We start from the raw sequence: 20,271 nt of genomic DNA, 5'->3' as shown, positions 1-20,271 counted from the left end.
AGGACTCAGGAGTGAAGGAGCTCTGTGGTTTTCTAAAGAGTCCAATGTGTCGACTGGAGACACTGAGGTCAGACATCATGTTTTAATGTTAAAGGTTCAGTGTATAGAATGTAGTGACATCTAGTGGTGAAGTGTCATGTTGCAGCTGAACACCCCTCAGTTTCTAACAATGGATCCTTTCACCTGAATCTTGAAAATGACAGTGTGCTGCGTTGGTGTTCTGAGATTGGGCTCAGGGTCCAGAGTCCAAGTTGATTATATTTGATTCCTTTTATTTTTAGGACCAAGTTCTTCAGCCCTGTTTCTTCCACTTTGGGTTAATTTCCAACACAAAACCCTTCCTCTGGTTTCAGGACTTACACAGGGTCGTCCATGCCTTTTATCTTTTCACCACTAGATCTCTGTCCCGCCCTGTACACACGTGTTACTCAGGCTCCCTGCTCCATTTTGAACTGGTCAAACTGCTGCTCAGATCATCGGCACTTAAAGAAATAAATGATCATAGAACTGCTCGCCCTTTGCACACATCAACTGTGGAACATGTTCTGACAAGTGGGTCGGACATTTTCTGGAGCTGAAGCAGCAGCAGGAGATTGTCCGGGTCCGACTCGTTCACAGCGACAGGAACATGTGGGAACATTCAGACGAGGGGCGGAGCCAAAACACATATCTCCATGGTAACCATGGTTACGTTAAGTTGCACGTTCATTGTAAAGGAGTTAGTGACGTCTCCAGGTGTCGTACATGTGAACGTAGTCCACTTGTTCACGTTTACGACTCCTGAACATGTCCAGCAAGATATCGGCTCCATTTCTTCACCCTGAGATATTTGTGTTCTTCCAGTTTCAAGTCAGTCACGTGTTTGTGTCGTCAACATGTCAACTCGCAATCTTCTGGACATTCACTTGCTCTATTCTCACATGGACTCATTCAGAAACTGTTTTAGGAGGCTGCAGGAAAAGTTCCAGAAAATGTTCAGAACAACCTGACTCAGACTTCAGGTCTGAAAACAGAGACAGTGATGTTTAGTCATTTTCACACATGAACTCAGTTTAATTTACAATTAAGTTTTATTCTTTATCCAGGTTGAAGGAGGGCAGTCTGTCAAAGATCAGCTGTTCTTCTCTGGCTTCAGCCCTGAGGTCAAACCCCTCTCATCTGAGAGAACTCGATCTGAGCTTCAACGACCTGCAGGACTCAGGAGTGAAGGAGCTGTGTGGTTTTCTACAGAGTCCAACCTGTTGTCTGGAGACTCTGAAGTCAGTTCACTGATCTACTTTTGTAGATCTCATATCTATAAAACAGCATTTATACACAATTGATCTTATTCAGTTCTAATTTAACATAATTACTCTTCATACATAACTTGAATCCATTCATTAATTAATCTGTGACATTTTAAATATTCAGCTACTTGTTAAAACACTGAGTTTAGTTCGGGATTTCATAAACTGATCTGCAGGACAGAGAACAGGTCAAATAATCAATTTTTACTGAATCAGGATTCGTTTTTAGTCCAACATGTCTGATTTCATATTTATCTTCCATGTTATGAGTCTGTGCTCACATGAATATGTGTCTGTTATTTTCACACATGAACTTAGTTTAATTTACAGTTAAGTTTTATTCTTTATCCAGGTTGTGGAGCTGCAGACTGTCAGAGATCAGCTGTTCTTCTCTGGCTTCAGCTCTGAGGTCAAATCCCTCTCATCTGAGAAAACTGGATCTGAGTGACAACTACCTGCAGGACTCAGGAGTGAAGGAGCTGCTTGATCTGAAGCAGAGTCCAACCTGTCGACTGGAGACTGTGAGGTCAGTAGATGGTTGGAGTCAGTCCACGCTGCTTTCATCCTGAAAATAGGTCCATGTGTTTTTAATTGAGTATTGACGTCAGAGGTTTCCACCAAAGTGTGTGTCCTCAGAGGCAGTGTATGTCCTCAGAGACAGTGAGACATTGTGTGTCCTCAGAGACAGTGTGTCCTCGGAGTCAGTGTGTGTCCTCGGAGACGGTGAGACAGTGTATGTCCAAGCTGCTTGGGGTCATTTGATTGAGTTGATGTGAAGACGACGGTTGTTGTTGTTTTCATGTGAACAGGAAATTAAGCTGGACCACAGCTGACAGCCTCACACGATGAACAGAGACGGTGTCGTCTTCATCTGATCTGAGACATTTTGTTCTCTCACTTCATCAGTGAAGAACTGATCAGGTGGACTGTAGTCCCTGCTGCTCTTTCTACTGGATGTGCTGCATCACTGACTCACAGCTGATGAAGTGAGTCTCTGTTAACACTGATTTATTCTTCTCTCCACAGATGGGGGGGGTCTTAGTGGAGCTGAGTGTGAAGAGGACAGTGTGTGTGGACGGAGGCTGAGCTGTGTCCTGAGGATCCTGAGCTTGAAGCAGCAGGAGCAGCTTGTGTGTAGTCTCCAAATTACACAACCCCTAATCTGTATGTGTTTGTGAGATGCAGAGAGGTGGTTGCTTTTCTACTGTTTGACCCACATGTGGCGCTGTAGTATAACAGCAGAAGAACCCAGTCAAAGCCTTTATATTCAGTCTATGAGTTAAACACATGGATAATTTTCCTCTTTTACAAACCAGATGTAACGAGAAGAAAAACATCTGAGAGAAAAGTTCTGTTTCTACTTGTCTCTGCTTTAATAGTCAATAAACATCCTTCAACCGACTTCACTGGAATCATGACTCTGGTTTTCTTTCCTCTTGCAAACAAACAGGTGGAAACATCACATCCAGTATGAAGAAGAGTCGATGAAGAGCAGAGCATCTTTAAGTCTCTCAGGAAACTATTTTATGAATATTTTACGGTATTTATCGTATACTTATCTGACTCTTTATCTACAAACGTATGAAGATTCTTGTTGCATGTTCTCGACCACCACCTCAGAACAACCACAAGGGGGACAGAAAGTGTCTCAGAGATGATGTCCTGTAGAAAGTGGTAATCTTGGACCTGTTGTGTTGTACAGTTTGTTATTTTGTGGAGACACTTATCTCAACATGATGATTTCACTTCATTTTCAAGCCGATTTCAGTTCTTTGTGACTTCAGGATAAGAAATGTTTGACAGAGTTCTCACTGTATGGAGAGGTCATCATGTGACTTTGTTAAGATCCTCAACACACGTGTGTCAGTGTAACATGTTCATGAACACGCTGCTCTAACATCTGTCCAGCAGAATTTGAAGATCTGAGGTCCACTTCCTCTGCACCAGAGTGAGAAGTGAGAAGTGTGTGTGTGTGTGTGTGTGTGTGTGTGTGTGTGTGTGTGTGTGTGTGTGTGTGTGTGTGTGTGTGTGTGTGTGTGTGTGTGTGTGTGTGTGTGTGTGTGTGTGTGTGTGTGTGTGTGTGTGTGTGTGTTTTTAAATGAAAACTAGTTAATTGGGGAATACCTGAAATACCTTACTAAAATCAGTACATATATAGGATTGGTCAAGTTATTATTATTGCTGTTGTATTATTTACTCGAGGGTTATACTTCACAAAAATCAGTGCAGATACATGTTTTATATTATATCAGTTATATATATATAGCATAAATAGAAGCTGTAGTTTTTAAATCATCTTGGGCTCTTTCTGAGAGACGTCGCTCACGCACGCTGACGTCATCACGTACCGCAGCCTAGCAGCAGCGGTACACACGGCGTAAACAAAACAGGGAGCTACAAACCGGGCTAAAGCTAATTAGCTGCTGTTCCGTGAGTAAACCAGCTAATGTGGGCTGCTTCAGATGAGCGGAGACAACAGCAGCTCTACCACACTGCTGCGTTCCAGCGTCTGTGTGTATCAGAGTAGAGTCACTCACGCGTTGAGACTGGAATTAAACGCGTCACCGTTACAGCTAGCCACGTTAGCCACATTAGCTTCCACTAGCCTCATCTAACGGGACAGGGGACTCCGTGTTTCTGGAAGTTTCCCGTCGCCCAGAATCACGTTTATCGACAACACACATGGCGACGGCGGTTTGATTCTCCCCCCGCTGACCGTGTCGCCCTCCGGGGAAGATGTCAACGTCGATGCCAACACGGTTTATCTCGCTATGTAGCTAATTGAGGTTTTCCAAGAGTTGGATCCATCGAGGTGTGACCGGGTCCCAGCCGAGGGGACGCCCCGACCGCAGTCACCTGGAGTCGGCCTGAGATGTTCAGCCTCATGGCGAACTGCTGCAATTGGCTAAAACGCTGGCGAGAGCCGGCCAGGTGAGTTGTGTGGTGAAGCCCTGTGATCCTGTAGCACAGATCCAACTTGGACAGATGCAAACAGGTTGTTCCTGTGGTTACACCAGAGGAAAGAGACGGAGGCTGGCTGTAATGATCGCCGTCTCTTTCCACTCAATAAACCAGTTTCAGTAAATTACCAGGAGGCGACATCTTTAGATTTTTTACAAATAAGAGACTTTATCCGAACATTTCTGCGGAATGTTGAGACTTTCAGGGGTTCGTGCTCCAATAAATGAATATCTTGTATATTAACACGTTACAATCTGTCAGTCCCGTGGATTCCACTACCGTAAAAACAAAAAATGGAAAGAAGAGAGAGGCCACCAAAAGCTCAATTAGAGAGCATTCAGCTCTAACAGTGCAATAATTGTTTAGTCCAGTTTGAAATGCACTTCTCTAAGGAGAGGTTGCATAGAATATACACGACATGCAACAGATATTCTTTGGCAGATGACACCCTACTCTATAGCTTCGCCCTATGCGAGTGACTGGTGGAGTATCTTCAATTTAATATCCCCAACACGATCATCCTGCATATTCCTGAGTGTTTTTTTTCTTACGGCCTCAATATTGCAAAGAACCTTCTTCTTACGCACTGGGGCGACTCACAAATTCACTTTATTTAGAAAAAAATAAGATCCACCCTTTTGAAAAAGCTTCAGTATTTCCACAGGAGCCGTGCTTCCTTCATTCACGTCCCTTCACAGACAATATAAATTAGTCAGACCCTCTCATCCTACTTAAGCAGAGAACTGACAAGGAGCGGAGCAGGACGGGTTTTGTCTTGATTTGTTTTTTTCCTCCTCTTAGTTCTTTTGTCATATCTCTTTTTTTCTGTTTTATACATATGCTTGTGCACATGTCCGTCCACTCACGTAGACGTCTGCACACCCTGTTTAATTCATATCACCCCGCTTGAGTAAGGAAATATCTCGAGAATATAAATCAGCTCCTCATCACCCATTCTCATTATTTTTGCATAATCTATTCAGTATATCCTCAACTGCTGGAATATCACACACAGACATCCAAATCTGTCAGTCAGTTTTTAACCTAATTTATTTTCGATTTTGAACTTAAGCTGGACATCTGCTTCATTCACAGGTGTTGTGGTTATTTCAGCAATGAATGTGACACGGTGGATTGTAATACAATAACATTATAAATTCTAAGAACAAACCTCGTACTCTGACTTTTTTTAAAGGGCATCGAAGGCACACCACAATCTTATTTCTGGTGATGATTGTTTTATTTTGTGCAACTGCGAGATCGGGATTTTGGTGAATAATCTTTAGTGAATGAGCCAATTTGGTTTTATATTAAATATCTTGGGTTTTGGTCCGTTGGTTGTATAAAACACATTAATGCTGTGTTATTTGTTTTTTGGGGGAAATGCAATCGCCATTTTTTATGATGACATTGTAGAAGCCAAACAGATAAGTCATAAATCCAATTTTTCATCATATGTAAGAAAGGATTCAGTGTCTCCTCGTTTTTGTTCTTTTAATGAACATACTCTCATCCTTTTTGATCTGAGGCATCGTTGATTACTGTTTACACTCAAACAAAAAGGTGTGGGGCACTAAGATTTAATCGACGATGGTTAACCCACGTGGTACCCGTGAGGCATCTGATCCTATGGACTTAGTCCGAAATCCTTCACTAATCCTGCAGGCAGGTCTGCTCAGGGCGTCTCTTCCTCTTGTCAGTGGCTGTGACGGGTTTGTGTCAGCGAGGGCTGCGGGGTGATGGGTTAGCGGACAGGGAACGGGAAGCATCTCATGGTTTTTGGTGGTTTACGCAAAGATGATGAAGGCCACTTGGCTCCAGAGGACGGTCAGATGGATCATGCGGTTGTTGTCTTTTTGGCGCAAGCTTCAAAGTTAAGTATGCAGCCGGGAGACACAATTTGAATGATGCGTACTCTGTGTTATTACCGTGTAAGCATCCACCAATATCCTGCTTTTAAGGTGCCATTTTTTTTATTTCTCTTTGATGGATCCTTTCAAAAAAGTGGCTCCAGGATTAATAATATTGCTGTGAGAGCAATAACGCTAAATAATATCTTTTGCAATTGATGGTGCAAATGTTGCATTTCTTCGATAAAAAGACTGTTCCCCTTGTTTATCGAAGTTCTCACTAAGATATCTGGTCGTTTGAGAAACCCCGGTGCTAGCTGCTGTTCCCGTGCCGTCTTTGCCGTCCAGGTGTGTGCATGGTGCATTCCTGCAGAGACGACTGAGCGGACATCTGCTCCTTTGTTTTACCTGCGTCGTCCTGCAGGAAAGCTCATCTTGGCTCACAATACAAATACCAGGCCCGGCGTGGATTTGGTTGTCTTCAGAGGACTTAAAAACAAGATGTGTTGTTGGACATATTCATTCCAGAAGATAAACACAACAATTAAGTCCACAATTTGGTAATTTCACGGCTAAAGGTGCATTTTATACTCGATATTGCTCGTAAGCCAGTGTTCCGCATTTTTATGTATTAGTTTAATTTGTTTTCGCTGAACTTGTGACTGTTGCTGACCCAGTCGGCCTGCAGACATCTGATTGCGTTGGTCATTCAGATTATTAACTGGCTTATCTGTGCCCCCAAATGCGTCATGGACACTAATGCCAAGTTGATTCTGTGTCACGGACACAGCACATTTAGACGCAGGGCACCGCAGACGCCATCAGATGACCCGGGCTTTTTGTTGAGTGAAGTTTGTGTTAATTTGTCCCCTTCTCATCTCACAGGAAAGTGACTCTGGTGATGGTGGGACTGGATAATGCAGGGAAGACTGCCACAGTGCGAGGGATCCAAGGAGGTTTGTTATAGATATTATAATGTTTGGTTTACCATATATTTTAAACCGGAATAATTTGATATCGTACAATTTCCCTTGACTCTCATGTTGCTTATCTCGTCCCTCAGAAAATCCTCAGGATGTGGCTCCAACAGTGGGTTTTTCCAAGGTCGACCTGAAGCAGGGCAAGTTCGAGGTGACCATCTTCGACCTGGGTGGCGGCAAGCGAATCCGGGGCATCTGGAAGAACTACTACTCGGAGTCGTACGGCGTGGTGTTCGTGGTCGACTCCAGCGACGTCCAGCGGATCCAGGAGACGCGGGAGACCATGGCCGAGGTCCTTCAGCACCCGCGCATCGCTGGCAAACCTGTGCTAGTGTGAGTGTGATATCTCCCTGGAATGGATGCTGTATTACACACTTAAACAAGGGAGGGAAGGGATTTAAAAAAAAAACTGTCTTGACACTTTGATGAAAGTGGAAAGGATGAGGACATTAGAGAGGCATTATCTAGGCAGGTGGTTTTATAACTGTCCTTGCAGCTACTTTACCTTTCTCCTCAAAGATTGAGGGAGCTGGTTGAACCGGCAGCTAGTTCAGCCAAATCACAGGAGAGTGCAATGTGTTCTTCTGTTTGTTTGCTTTCCCCCCCGCACGTCAGCACTCACGGGTATCTCTGTATTCCTCTCTGCGTTCAGCCTCGCCAACAAACAGGACCGGGACGGAGCGCTGGCTGAAGCCGACATCATCGAGAACCTGTCGTTAGAGAAGCTTGTCAACGAGAACAAGTGTCTCTGTCAGATCGTAAGTGTTTGTGCACCTGTTGGGGGAACGGCAGTCGAGTGGCGTTAAGGGCATTTGGTTTAACTGCAGTAACATCCACATATAGACTAAGAGACAAGTTTATTTTCTTTCTGGATCGTGGCACAGTGTAAGACGGCAAGTCCTTTAGGGGATGATTTCGAAACTACAAGTGCTGGCAGCTTCTAATCTCTGAATATGTGCTCCTGCGCCAGGAGCCGTGCTCTGCAGTCCTGGGTTACGGCAATAAGATGGACAAGTCCATCAAGAAGGGCCTGAACTGGCTCCTCAGCAATATCGCCAAGGATTATGAGGCGATCACAGAGCGCGTGCAGAAGGACACGGCCGAGCAGCGAGCACAGGAGGAGCAGGACAAGAAGGAGCGGGCGGAGAGGGTGCGGCGGATACGAGAAGAAAGGTTAGGAAAACACAAGGGGCCATAAACAGAAACCAACATCTGTCCACTGTAAAAGCCCTGTCCTGATAAGAGCGACTAAACATCACACGTGAACTTGACAATGGGGAAACCATGAGGTGGAGACAGATAAGGAAAGAAATTATGTTGGGACGGATTAAAGATGGAGGAGATGGACAGAGGCAAGTGATAAATGAGGCTGGGGAGAAGTTGAAATGTCAAAATGCCAAGGATTTCCACTAAAGTCTGCCCTCTGTCTGTAAAAGTATATTTCCCCTCGCTTTCTTGTCCTTGAGTTAAAATGAAAGAGACCTTTCTTTTCCGCTTTTGCATGAATTCCGACTGGATGTTGACATCTTGTTGTTTCTGCAGAGAACGAGAGGAGCAAGAAGAGGCAGAGCGAGAAGGCCGGCCAATCAAAGAGGAGCTTGATGAGGAAAACGTTCCCAGCCCCTTCCAGCCAATTGACAACGTCATCACTGAGGTGCGTGACTGTTGGTGTACGCACATCTGGAAGGTGTCGTGTTGTGTTGGAGCTCAAGTCGAAGCATTCTGTATTTCAAAGAGTTCGGGGATGAGGGTTTCATTCTCCTTTCAGAACGAGGATAAAGAAAAGGAGAGGAGGCGGCAGAAGGAGCTGCAGGAGGGCAGGAGTAAAAGCCCGAAGGCGGATGGTGATCAAGGGGAGGAGGAGGGTGAGGAAGGCGAGGAGGAAGAGCCAGAGGATTCAAGACAGGCGTCGGAAAGCGCAAGTTCAGGTGAGTGATACAAACAAACATCTGAAACGAGTATTTTAAAGGTGCTAAAAATACTACCAGCAGTCTGCAATGCAATCTCTACTGAAGTCCAACCGCTGTCTGGTGTCTCACGCCCGAAACCTCTCTGCACGTTTCAGCCACAGCAGGCGAGCAAAGCAAGAAGAAGAAGCTGTTCCTGAAGAGAAAGCACCGCGTGGACCCCCTGAGGGCGGAGGACGGGCCGCCGGAGAGCCTCGTCCCGCCGGCGCCACCAGGTGAGTGTGGACATAGATCCCTGAACGTACGCCGGTATAGTTTGAGTCCAGTGTCTCTCCCACTGTGTTGCTCGTACTTCAAATTACCACTAATGCGAAACCAGTTAATTCTTGTTACTCCCGATTGTTTTCAACTTACAATCCAGTGGGAGGCTTTTATTTTGAAGCAGCTACAGGAAGGGCGATACCTTTTTTAGAGCCCAACCAATATGGATTTTTGAGTGCGTATAAACGTAGATATATAAACATAAATTTTACATCTTGTCTTTTTATAGTTTTTGGTGTGAAATATACATTTTTTTATTTGCGAACGTGAGATACGGGTCAAATTGGCCGACTTTTATTTTAGTACTGAAAACAGGATTCTTTTATTGAATTTTTGTGTTGCTCCTCGAAAGCTCTCAAGGAGCCACATGCACCAGATCCTGCTTCTGGTGGGAAGAGGGAACCTGAACCTCACTTTTTTTCACTCTGATGAGTCTGTGTGTCTCTTTATTTTTTTTAGTGGGATGGGCCACACCCAAAGCTTCTAGGCTGCCAAAACTAGAGCCGCTGGGGGACTCGAAGCATTCCGGTAAAGCTGCTGTGTGACGTCTGGTTCTGCTTCATCCCTCGTTGCCCTCCACAGTTCGATTTCATGCATTACTCCCCCTTTTTTTGTTGTTCAGCCCAATCAGCCATTAATCTCCTCGCCTAACCTGGTCTGCGTGTGGATTAACCCGTTCATTAAATGTCACGGCTCGGACTCAGTGTTTCCTCGGTGGATTTGCACGTTCCACAGCAGCGGTGGTAAACGGAAAGGAAACACTGAAACCTGCCTCGCGATGTGTGTTGAACAGCATCACAGACCCACATCGCTGTCTCTTTTGTTTTTGTCTCCTCCTGCGTCTCACCAGGCATGTGTGTTTGAATGTGTGTGGCTCCTTCATGGTGGCAGACGTCCTAATCAACTCAAAGGCCTGTTTGTGTTCTCATCCACATCTGTCCTCCGTCCACCGCACCTCACTGTCTCTCTCATTCATGTCCTCCTAACAAGAGCTCAAATTGACACTGTTTGAACTCCAGGTCTCAAAGGATGTCGTTCACTAATAACACCCAACCCTTTTTTTCTCCATGCCCTCCACAGACTTTTTCAAGAAGCCTCTCCCGCCGGTCGCGAACAGGCCGCAGCCTAACGGTGACGCTCATGACATCGTTTGCTAGCCTCTGTTCGCTGAGGTTCCAATCACTGCTCTCCCCTTTTTTCTTGCTTTCTGTCTCAAGCGAGCAGCGGCTAGTCGGCCCCGGACGCCTCGACGCCTCGACGCCTCGGGAGCCGGTGGACACGCGGCCGACGCAGAGCGCAGCAGCGTCCCGGGAGGCGACGTCCTGCTCAGAGGCTGAAAGCTCGGTTTCACGGACTCACACAGCTTCATGTGAAACGTCGAACCCGGCTGAACTGATATTTGTCGGGTTCCGAGTTCGGCCAGCAGAAGCACTTTTGGTGCGGAGCTGTTCCCACAACCGCTAGACTGAAACTTTATTTTGTATTGATAATATCAGTGTTAGACAGCTTTGGACTCCGTGTGTCCAACTGAGATGCTTTTAATTGACAAAGAATGTAAATATGTTTATTATTATTTTTAATCCATTTATTTGTTGCATTTTTTCCGTGTTGTAATGTGCGTACAATGTTGTGGATGTCGGTCAATAAGCAAAAGACTCTTAAGTGCTTTGAATTCGATCTTTAGGTAAATGACAAATAGTTCCCTGTTTTTTTAACAGTGACGTGAACTGAGGATGGAAACGAGGATGAACTGTAAAGTAGGAACATTGGAAACGTGTTACACTACATCATGAGCTGGTCAGTTTTAAGAATGAATGTCTCCACATTTCAATTGATGATTGTAAAGTTTTTACGGCCGCCGGACAGAAAAAAACTCTAACAAGGGAAACGTTACACTACTCGGCAGCATATCTTTTTATTTATTGTTAGGAATGTCAACACGTGAATATATATTTGTCTACAGGGCTACAGATTGTTTGATGCATTCTGCTGTTCACACTGTGTACCTGCTTTTAAAGTGATATTTCTCCCGAGGCAGGAGTCAGCCTCAGAGGTGGCCCCGAGGAGAGTAGCAGGGAAATAGCTAAAATCAGGGAAAACAACAAACCTGGAAGAAAAAAAAATGCCCCAGTTAAGTTTCTCGTTTGAAGCGTTTGCAGCGGGACAATGAGGGAGGAGCACTCATCTCTACACCGACACCTGGAACCCCCGATACTGGGCCAGAACACACAAGAGTATGTGCAGGCCTTGAAATATCACTTTAAAACCACAGGGAACATTCACTCTCTTGTTAATGAGCTCAATAATTGAAAACATATTTTTTCTACCCAGCTTGAATTTTGTAACGGCACAATTAAAGATTGTTTCTCGTCGATGGCGGTGTGATTAGAATCCGTTTGTGTTTATTCTACTGTAGGATTTCTCCATCACCAGCAGCTGCGGCTGCTGTGGAGCATCGGTTGTGTTTTATTTTGGGCTCAGCGTGAACACGCGTCGCTTCATCACCTGGCTTCTGCTCAGAATACATATGTCAGTGTTTATCCAGTGTTTCTGGTGCTGGCTCTTAATGCAGATGCAGGATCAGTTTTTCTAAATGTTAAGAAATAACCGTACAGCAGATCTTAAGTACACAGCTCAAGTAAATATACGTTATTATTACTTTAATTCACTGGGAGACACAAGAATATGTCACAGAAGAAATTTTTTTAATGTGGGTGACAGACAAATATCAAAGGAGATATTTGTTTACATTTGGGTGATTATTTTAAATTGTTTACATGCTCTAATGTTCAGAAAATGTCACTTTCCTCAAATACACCCATTGCAGCAGCTTCTCTTCTCAGCCACGGGTTTAAATGTTAAAGTGTAACACTTCAAACTAAGCTCAATGTTAAACTCTGCATGTGTCTTGTGGAAAATCAGTTTCCAACATCTTCAGTTGATTGGAACTCTGTTGTGTCGCTGCCTTTTTGATCAGGTGGCGTTTATACGTCTATGCAACATTTCGTTCAACTGGGAAACTGTAGAACAAGATTGATTTCTGAGATTGAACGTGCCCCCCCCCCCACCACCCGACTTCCACCGGATGCCTTTCAGATGAAACACTAGAGGCGTTCACTGTGCAAGTGTGTGATATCCGGACAAGTGTGACTCCCTGGGAGTGTGGTGCAGAGGCATTTCAGGAGGTTTCCCCTCTCTAAATTCATTGCAGTACAAACAAGATATATAAGGTTTTGTCTCGTTAACTTCATTTAATTTGTAAATATATACGTCCATTCAGGCCTGCTGCCAATTAGGGGGCATGAGGTAGAGTGATTAAATGATGATGTGATTTGAAACAGGTGAAGTCAACATGTGATTGCGATGCGGTGTCATGATTTGGTGCAAAAGCAGCGTCCAGGAAAAGGCCTCGTCCTTTAGGAGCAGAGATGTGCTGAGGATCGCCAGTTTGCCAACGAATGGGTGAGAAAGTTATTGAAAGTCTTCCTTGAAGAAAGATGGGAAGGGATTTGGATATGTCACCCCTCTGACTTACTAACAGTGCGACATCGGGAAACTTTGACTCGCGTTTGACAAATGGCTGTAGGTCTGCGTGGCGACCTGCTCTGCATTTCAACGTGTTTCCGCTTAATAACAGATACTATGAAGAGTGTACACAGGAAGCATCGCGTCTCGTGACTTCCTGTCTCTGAGAGGGAATGCACTTGTGACAATTATAAACACACCGAGCCGGGATTCCTCTCAGCACTGTGGTGATCCGTCACGGATACAAATGATATCGCCCGGGGGCCAAACATATTCCAGTGTGGAATGAGGCTGAATGATATTAAATACACAACCCCCCCCCCGAATCTTCACGCTACAACGGGCAGAAAAATACCTGCTCTGAAATGAAGGATAACACAAAATGTTAAACTATATCAATTATTTTGAGGGTTTAAGAAGTTATGAATCCAGTGTTGACAAAGTAATTACACGTTTTCAGTGGCCTGCCCTCGTCTTCTGTGATTACGTCTTCATCCAGAGGCAGCAGGGAGAGAAATGCACTGGAATTCTGGCACCCTTGTTGCCTTGTTTTCTAAAAACAACATTTAAAAACTGTAAAATTAAAGATTAAGCATATATGTTTTCTATATACAGGGAAATATTGTAATTTAATAAAAATCATGTGAGATATTATGTAGAAACCACTGTTAAATAACAGCTATATAATGTTAATTTACAAACTTAACTATAATTTCATAGTTAGACGCAGAAAAAACATTAATTCTAAAAATACAAGTACACATCTATCTATATCATTTTCAGGTTAGCTTTTGCCATAAGATTGCAGTTAAAAAATGGTGTTCTAGGATTTTATTAAGACCTAAGAATCAAAAAAGATAATTATTTGGAATAGAGGATGTGGCATCCTCTACTATTGGTTTGTTTTGTTTACTTTCCTCTTGGAGACATAATCAAACATGTATGCCGTCTCATTTACGCCTCTACTTGTCCTTGTTTACACAGGCTGCGTTTGAGCCTGGACGCTGGAGTTGTGGTGCAGTGAGGACCGTCCCCTGCCATGGTGCCCTTGAGCAGGTGCTTTCAAACAACCATTACCACCAACTCACCCCCTCATTATGCTGACACTCGTTGAACTCATTAGTCTCGTGATGTCCAGCTCATTCCTGGAGCAGTTCCCCTTTTTTTTGGTTGAGTTTTTGATGAGGTGTTGTAATTGACTTCGTCTCTCTCTCACTCTCTCTCTCTCTTCCCCCCCCCCCCCCCCCCCCCCTCTCTCTCTCTCTCTCCCTCGTTTGCTGAAAACCGTACTCTAGCTGACCAATGGGATGATGACTGTGAGTACTTGTTTCCCTCTCTGATCGTCAGCCCTGCTGCTGACGGGTGGCGAGAGGGGAGTGGACTGCTTCTTTCCTTCAGAACCCCGGTGCTGGGTAGTTTCAGCTCTTCTGGGAAGAAGCAGCTGTCTGTCAGCTGTGTGAAGGTGCTGAACCTTCGCTCTCTGGCTGGAGTCAAGGAGATGAGGTGGACTGAGGAATTTGCTGCAGGCTACACCCCTGAAGGCAGATGGAGGGTCCTGTATAAACCTCCTGTTGAAAAAACGGGTGGGTGACCTCCAGTGGAGGATTATACATGGACAACAGACACAGAGCTCACCTAAACCCGAGCGCTGGGGAGGGTTGTGGTTTCTGTGGTGACAGGGAGACTCTAGAGCACCTAGTGGTGACCTGTCCTTGACTAGAAGTTTTATTTAGACAACTGCAGCAGTGGGTGGAGGCTCTGGGGGAGAATTTTTCTCTCCCTGTGTTTGTTTTTGGGCCTAAATACAAAAAAAGGAAACAGAGAAACGATCATCCTGGTTAACTTCCTGTATGGCATTGCCAAACTGGCCATCTGGAAGAGCAGGAAGAACCAGATGTTGGGGGTAGGCTGGACAGATGTGGTGAAGTGTTTTAAAGGCTTGGTAGCAACTCATGTGAGAATAGAACACGCCTTCTACAGCCTGACCAGTAACCTGGAAGCTTTTACATCCCAGTGGGGGATCAGACTGGTTTTATGTTCAATAGAGGAGGACGGTTCACTGATCCTTCATTTTTAAATTCCGTGTGGGTGTCTGACATGTAGTTTTCTTGTGTAAAATGTGATAGGATCAAAGTGTTATTTATTACGTTTATTTCATGAAATGATTTAAATAAAAGTTAACTTAAAAGTCAAAAGTCTCTCTCTCTCTCTCTCTCTCTTTCTCTCTCTCTCTCTCTCTCTTTCAGCAAACTCCAGGATATTTCAAAAAGAGCACATTTAAGTAAGGAGAGAGAAGGTTAAATCACAACAGTGTCCCAAGAAGGAAAAGCTCCATGATTATTAAATAAGCCTGCATTGCCTTTTGGTCTATCGAGGCTTTTCCCTCTTCTGCAATAGATGTCTTTATGTAATCTCCATGAGCACAAATGGCTCACGGAGAGTTTTGATGATGTGAAAGGGCTAGGCACTCATCAGATCTAAACCCAATCAGGGAAAAGTCCATAAAACCCCAAAATGACCTCAGAGGGCTTCATGATATTAACAAGAAGCTGCATCCTCTGTCCTTAGACCCTCCATTGTAAATGGAACAAACCCAGGAAAACAGAGGAAACCTCATTTTCCCACAGGGGAGCGATACGTATTTCAGGAACCGGAGATAAGACGAAGCAGAGGGAGAAATAATAACTGCAGGATTACAATGTGTAGATACGGAATAAAGTGAATAAACACACTGGCCCAATTATTTCACAGTTTTCTTCCAAATCCAAACAAAGATGGTGGCCATGCAGGAATAACATGCTTCCTTTCTCAATATGAGATTTACGATCATATTAATATAGCACATGGCACTTGACAAAATCCAAATAGTAATCATTGATACACATGACTGATTTTACTGAAGATTCTTAGATCTAATATGAAAACCTGACCTTTATGACATTTCCGTTATGTTGCTACCTCTACATTAACCTTTGTTTAAGCTCTGTACGTATGACACCGTTTCCCCAAGTTATGAACTAATTTAATTTCCCTTCCAACTGTTTCCAAAAAAATGCCATTTGCATTTCCGCGGAACAGACAGTATCTTTCATCCAGACTTTAAAAGGAGTCTTCTTGTTCCCCCTGAGAGAAAGTAAACAATTGTACTCGACTAAATCTTAACCCCAGTTCGTGCTGCAGCGTTATTTCAGTTTAATAATCATCTGTTGTTTGAAATGAGAGCTCAGGTGAATTGGAAATTAAAAAACACCCACCAATATGTAGATGAAACAGAAGGAATCATTTTCTAGTTGTGGTTGAAAGAGGGCCAGCAGTTATTATTTAGTGTTTATTCTAATGCCGGGGTCTTACTGTGACACATTTCAAACAGACATCGCCTCATCCAGCAACATTTATTAAAATCCATCCATTTATTCCAAATAAAACATAAAAGGCATCAAGCTGAATGTCTGTAGCAGAATAAAAGATGAATAGTCTCCATCTCTACAGCTACAGGCTCTATGTGAATAATCCTGGTGTCTATACAAAGGTAACACAGACTTCTGCAGAGCTGTGAGCATCAATAGGAGGTCAGAGTAAATAATTAAGATTTTGTCCATTGATAACAATTCTTTGCGTAAAATAAAGTCAATGAATGGGGACGGGAGGTCAATGAGGGCATTGACATGAGCTGTGAATAGTTTCTCGGTTGATTACTGTTTTGTTCCGTGTTTAATAACACGCGCTCGGTTCTGAAAAGAGTTCCGAGCGCCCTCTTATTTATCCCAGTGTGTTCGGCGCTGGCCAATTACCCACCTGTATAGGTGAGGGAATGCACCGCTTCTTTATTTAGCTGCAGGAGAACCACAGGAGTGTTACGGGTGAACGCAGAAGGGAGAGGAGCTATGGCAACAAGGATTTATGAGGCTTTCAACTCATAAGAAATAATAGAAACAGAAATAGAAGAACACTTTGTGCGACTTATTATCCGAGTGCCGTGATCTCTGATGTCTCCAAATGGTGAAAAGAGATTACACCATTCAATGAAGGCAAAGAACAGTAAATACCACCCTGCAGTTGTACACCTCCGCCACCAGGGGCAGCTTCAGTTTGTATACATTTCTTTACCATACTCATGTGACCTTTGACCTTCAACAACTTAGATCGGGCTACAACTGGTCAAATATGACCAAATTTACCGTTTTGGAGGGCATAGTGACCTTGACCTTTGACCTCTAATCTGCTACCTACTCTAATCAGGTCATCCTTGAGTCAAAGTGAATTTCTTTGCCAAATTTAAAGAAATTCGCTCATGGCATCCTGGGATGTGACGTTCATAAGACCAATCACATGTTTGAAAGGGGACTATGACCTTAATCTTTGACCTTTGACCTCCAAATTATAATCAGCTCATACTCGAGTCCAACCGGACACTTGAAGGAATTTTGAAGGAATTCATTTGGGGCCTTCTTAGGATACCTTGTTCACAAGAATCGTGCAGATGGACCGGCGCACAACCTCAAAAAGGTAATGCCCTAAGCCACTAGGTGTCACTGTTGCAGAGGTATAGATATATGAGTCGGTGTTATTTCACTTTTATTTTCTTTGCAATATTTCGGGATGAAGTGCGACAGTGCAGGAGAACAGGGATCATGAAGGGGTCAAGTCATAAGAGGAATGAGAAGAAGAACAAACCCAGATTGTCTTCTTCCTGAATCCGTCTCCATCGCACATTTCAAACTAGCAGCTCCTAAATGTTTCATGGCCGAATCCATATTTTAAACTTTACAAAGTCTGTAACTACCAACGTCTTCAACTGTTAATCTCAAAAGAATCACAAGGCTTCAAATATTCATGTCACCCCTGCTCCTGAGTGCATGAGACCTCGATGGCACCTGAGCGTGAAGGTTTATTCCTCCTCTCCTTCTTTTCTGCACAGTTTGGAATAAATAAGGATACTCAACAGCCTCCTAGGCGCCACAAAGCTATCAAGGATACGCTCCCTATGGCACCTTGAATGGAGTAGAAGAGAATCTCTGATACGTTGCAGCGTCTCACTCGAGGGCACAGGTGGGCTGAGGCACAAAGTTCAGCCAACCCCTCTGTAAGGCTGGAAACTGCAACTGCTTCACCACGGCCTCTGAAGTCTCTTGGACATTTGTTTTTGATGAGATGACACCAGCATTGACTATCTGCTGGAAAAGAGTTCAGACCGAAATATCTCTCATATCGCCCTGTTTTCCCAATACAGGCTCACTCGTGGTTCCTAGGGTCTGTAAGAGGAGAACAGGAGGTGGAGCCTTCAGCTTCCAGGCTCCTCTCCTGAAGAACCAGCTCCCACTCTGGGTTCTGGAGGCAGAATCCATATTTGTATTTAAGGTTAGACCTTAAATGTTCCTATTGGCCTGGAGTCCTGGGGGAACTCAGTGCATGCTGGGAAGTTGCCCTTTGGCCCCTTTGCATCCCTTCATGTGTTCTTATACATATTGTCCCATTTCTATATGTCACTTTGTGTTGTCTTTCTCTCTCTCTCTCTCTCTCTCTCTCTCTCTCTCTCTCTCTCGTTCAATGCTCGTTCATTCCCTTTTTTGGATCCTCAGGAAACATTTCCAGGGTTTTTTGCACATCTCAAATTGATGTTTTCTCAATTTGTGCACGTTTTTGCTATTTGCATGTGTTTCCTTGATTTGCAGTGCGTTGAGATATCTCGGCCACATCACTATACAAATAAAATAGAGTTGAATCTGCCTCGAAATGGCTCCTCCGCAAAAAAAAACGTAATCTTTGCTGATTATTTGTGGTACTCATCCTCCTGTGGCATCTTGTGACAGTGAAAAAGAGGAAAATGAAGGAGAGGGTGGCGATAACACACATTATTATAAGTCATTGATTACAATCCTCTACCTTTCATCGTGCATCATATGACTCTAGACATAGTAAAAAGGCCTTTACTGTACAGTGTTTATGTGTGTTTTCTAGAATAATCAGTTGCATGTCCTTATTATACGGTTTAGTGAGTTTAAAGAAACGACTGCAGTGGGCCCTGAGTCGACAGCCCTCCACCTGTCTCGACACCCCGAGGGTTAAATACGGAGCAAGTAATGAACAAGTCGTGTCCTGGCTTGTGCTTTGTGCATCTGTTTCTAAAACGGGATTGGAAAAGATAATCGGTAATTGAGTGTGCTTGTGTACCGGAGGGGGTTACGCAGCAGTGGCTTCGGCCTGTGGGGAGTGTGCATAGAATCACTGCTGCTGTGTGGGGCCACCGTGCGGTCTCATCACCTGCAGGGGGCAGTGCAGCTCCAGGAGTCTGCCGGACACTAACAACATCAGCTTGTGACACCACAGCCGAGTGGCATCTTGCAGGATGTTTCCCTTTATTGCCTGTTGACAATAAAGGAACCAAATGCGGCTCAGCAGAGGCTAAATCCACTGTACTCTGCTCAGAGAGGGGGGAAGCTTCGAACTAAACCGCACCTACATCTCGTCCTTTCATGAAACCCATGCACCGGCTCATTGTGTGACTAAAGAGGGTGGAGGAAAGGGGGGGAAGTTGAAGCGTGCAGTCCTGGAGGAGAAGGGAATCTGCCCGAGCAGCTGCTAAATGTACACATTGACTGCGTGAATGTGAAACACGAGGAGGATGTGTTACTGAAGTGATAAGGAGACGTTAATAAATTCATCTACAGCTCGTCGAAGCTCTGATTTCATGCATTAGGTTTCCTGGTTAAGTATCAGTCAGCCATTAGAGAAATACGCAGTCATATCTAATTCAGGGCCTAATTACAACTCGGAGTCGTTAGCAGTAAAATTAAACAGATTTCATTCCAATCATCGTTTCATTTCAATAATTCTATATATTAAATGGACTGGACATTTCCTTTGAGGTTTCATCGGTGGTGGGGAAAGTACCCAAGAGAAATATACTCAAGTAAAAGTACCACTTTAACGTTTCTACTTACTACTTTTTCGTACTGACTTTTAAGATTAACTTTAGTATTTGCTGAGTTTAACGCAGTACATTGTAAAGCTGTAGTGGAGTAGAAAGTACAGATATTTGCTGATATGTGTACCGGAGTGAAAGTGAGAAGTACCAGAACAATGTGCTTAAGTGGAGTAAAGTAAATGTGGCTTTCAGTCACTCCTCATGGGCTTCATCAGTAAACTGTCCAGTTGTTTTTGATCGTTGCTTTATTTGTTGTCGCCTGAGCAAAGTATGAAATTTCCATTAATTCAAGTCTGTCAGTGTTTGACGTAGCTTGTCATGGGATTCGAAGAGTTTCAGATCTGCAGTTTTAGGTCCAGTCCAAAACTCTCTCTGTATTCATCAGCATTTGTTCATTTGTCTGTTTGTTAGCTGCATCCCATGAAAGCCACTTTGCAGATTACTTTGAAACTTGGTGGTACGGTATTTAGTGGACGGATTTCTGTGAGTTTGTGCAATTTGGTTGAGTTTCATCAA

General features: G+C 44.0%; 1 protein-coding gene across 1 annotated transcript; it reads left to right on the top strand.

The window, feature by feature from the left end:
- Positions 1 to 3,848: 3,848 nt before the first annotated feature.
- Positions 3,849 to 10,542, top strand: arl13b (ADP-ribosylation factor-like 13b). Its single transcript, XM_053416865.1, has 10 exons — positions 3,849 to 4,217; positions 6,983 to 7,053; positions 7,161 to 7,410; positions 7,730 to 7,835; positions 8,048 to 8,250; positions 8,620 to 8,731; positions 8,846 to 9,005; positions 9,143 to 9,259; positions 9,765 to 9,833; positions 10,386 to 10,542. Exons 1-10 carry the CDS (start codon positions 4,159 to 4,161, stop codon positions 10,460 to 10,462), a joined length of 1,224 nt encoding a protein of 407 aa, XP_053272840.1. The 5' UTR covers positions 3,849 to 4,158; the 3' UTR covers positions 10,463 to 10,542.
- The last annotated feature ends 9,729 nt before the right edge of the window (positions 10,543 to 20,271 follow it).

The sequence above is a fragment of the Pleuronectes platessa genome, chromosome 24 (genome assembly GCF_947347685.1).
Source record: "Pleuronectes platessa chromosome 24, fPlePla1.1, whole genome shotgun sequence".
NCBI classification, from domain to species: domain Eukaryota; kingdom Metazoa; phylum Chordata; class Actinopteri; order Pleuronectiformes; family Pleuronectidae; genus Pleuronectes; species Pleuronectes platessa.
Note: the sequence above shows the minus strand (reverse complement) of the source record. Positions and strands in the feature narration are given on the sequence as shown.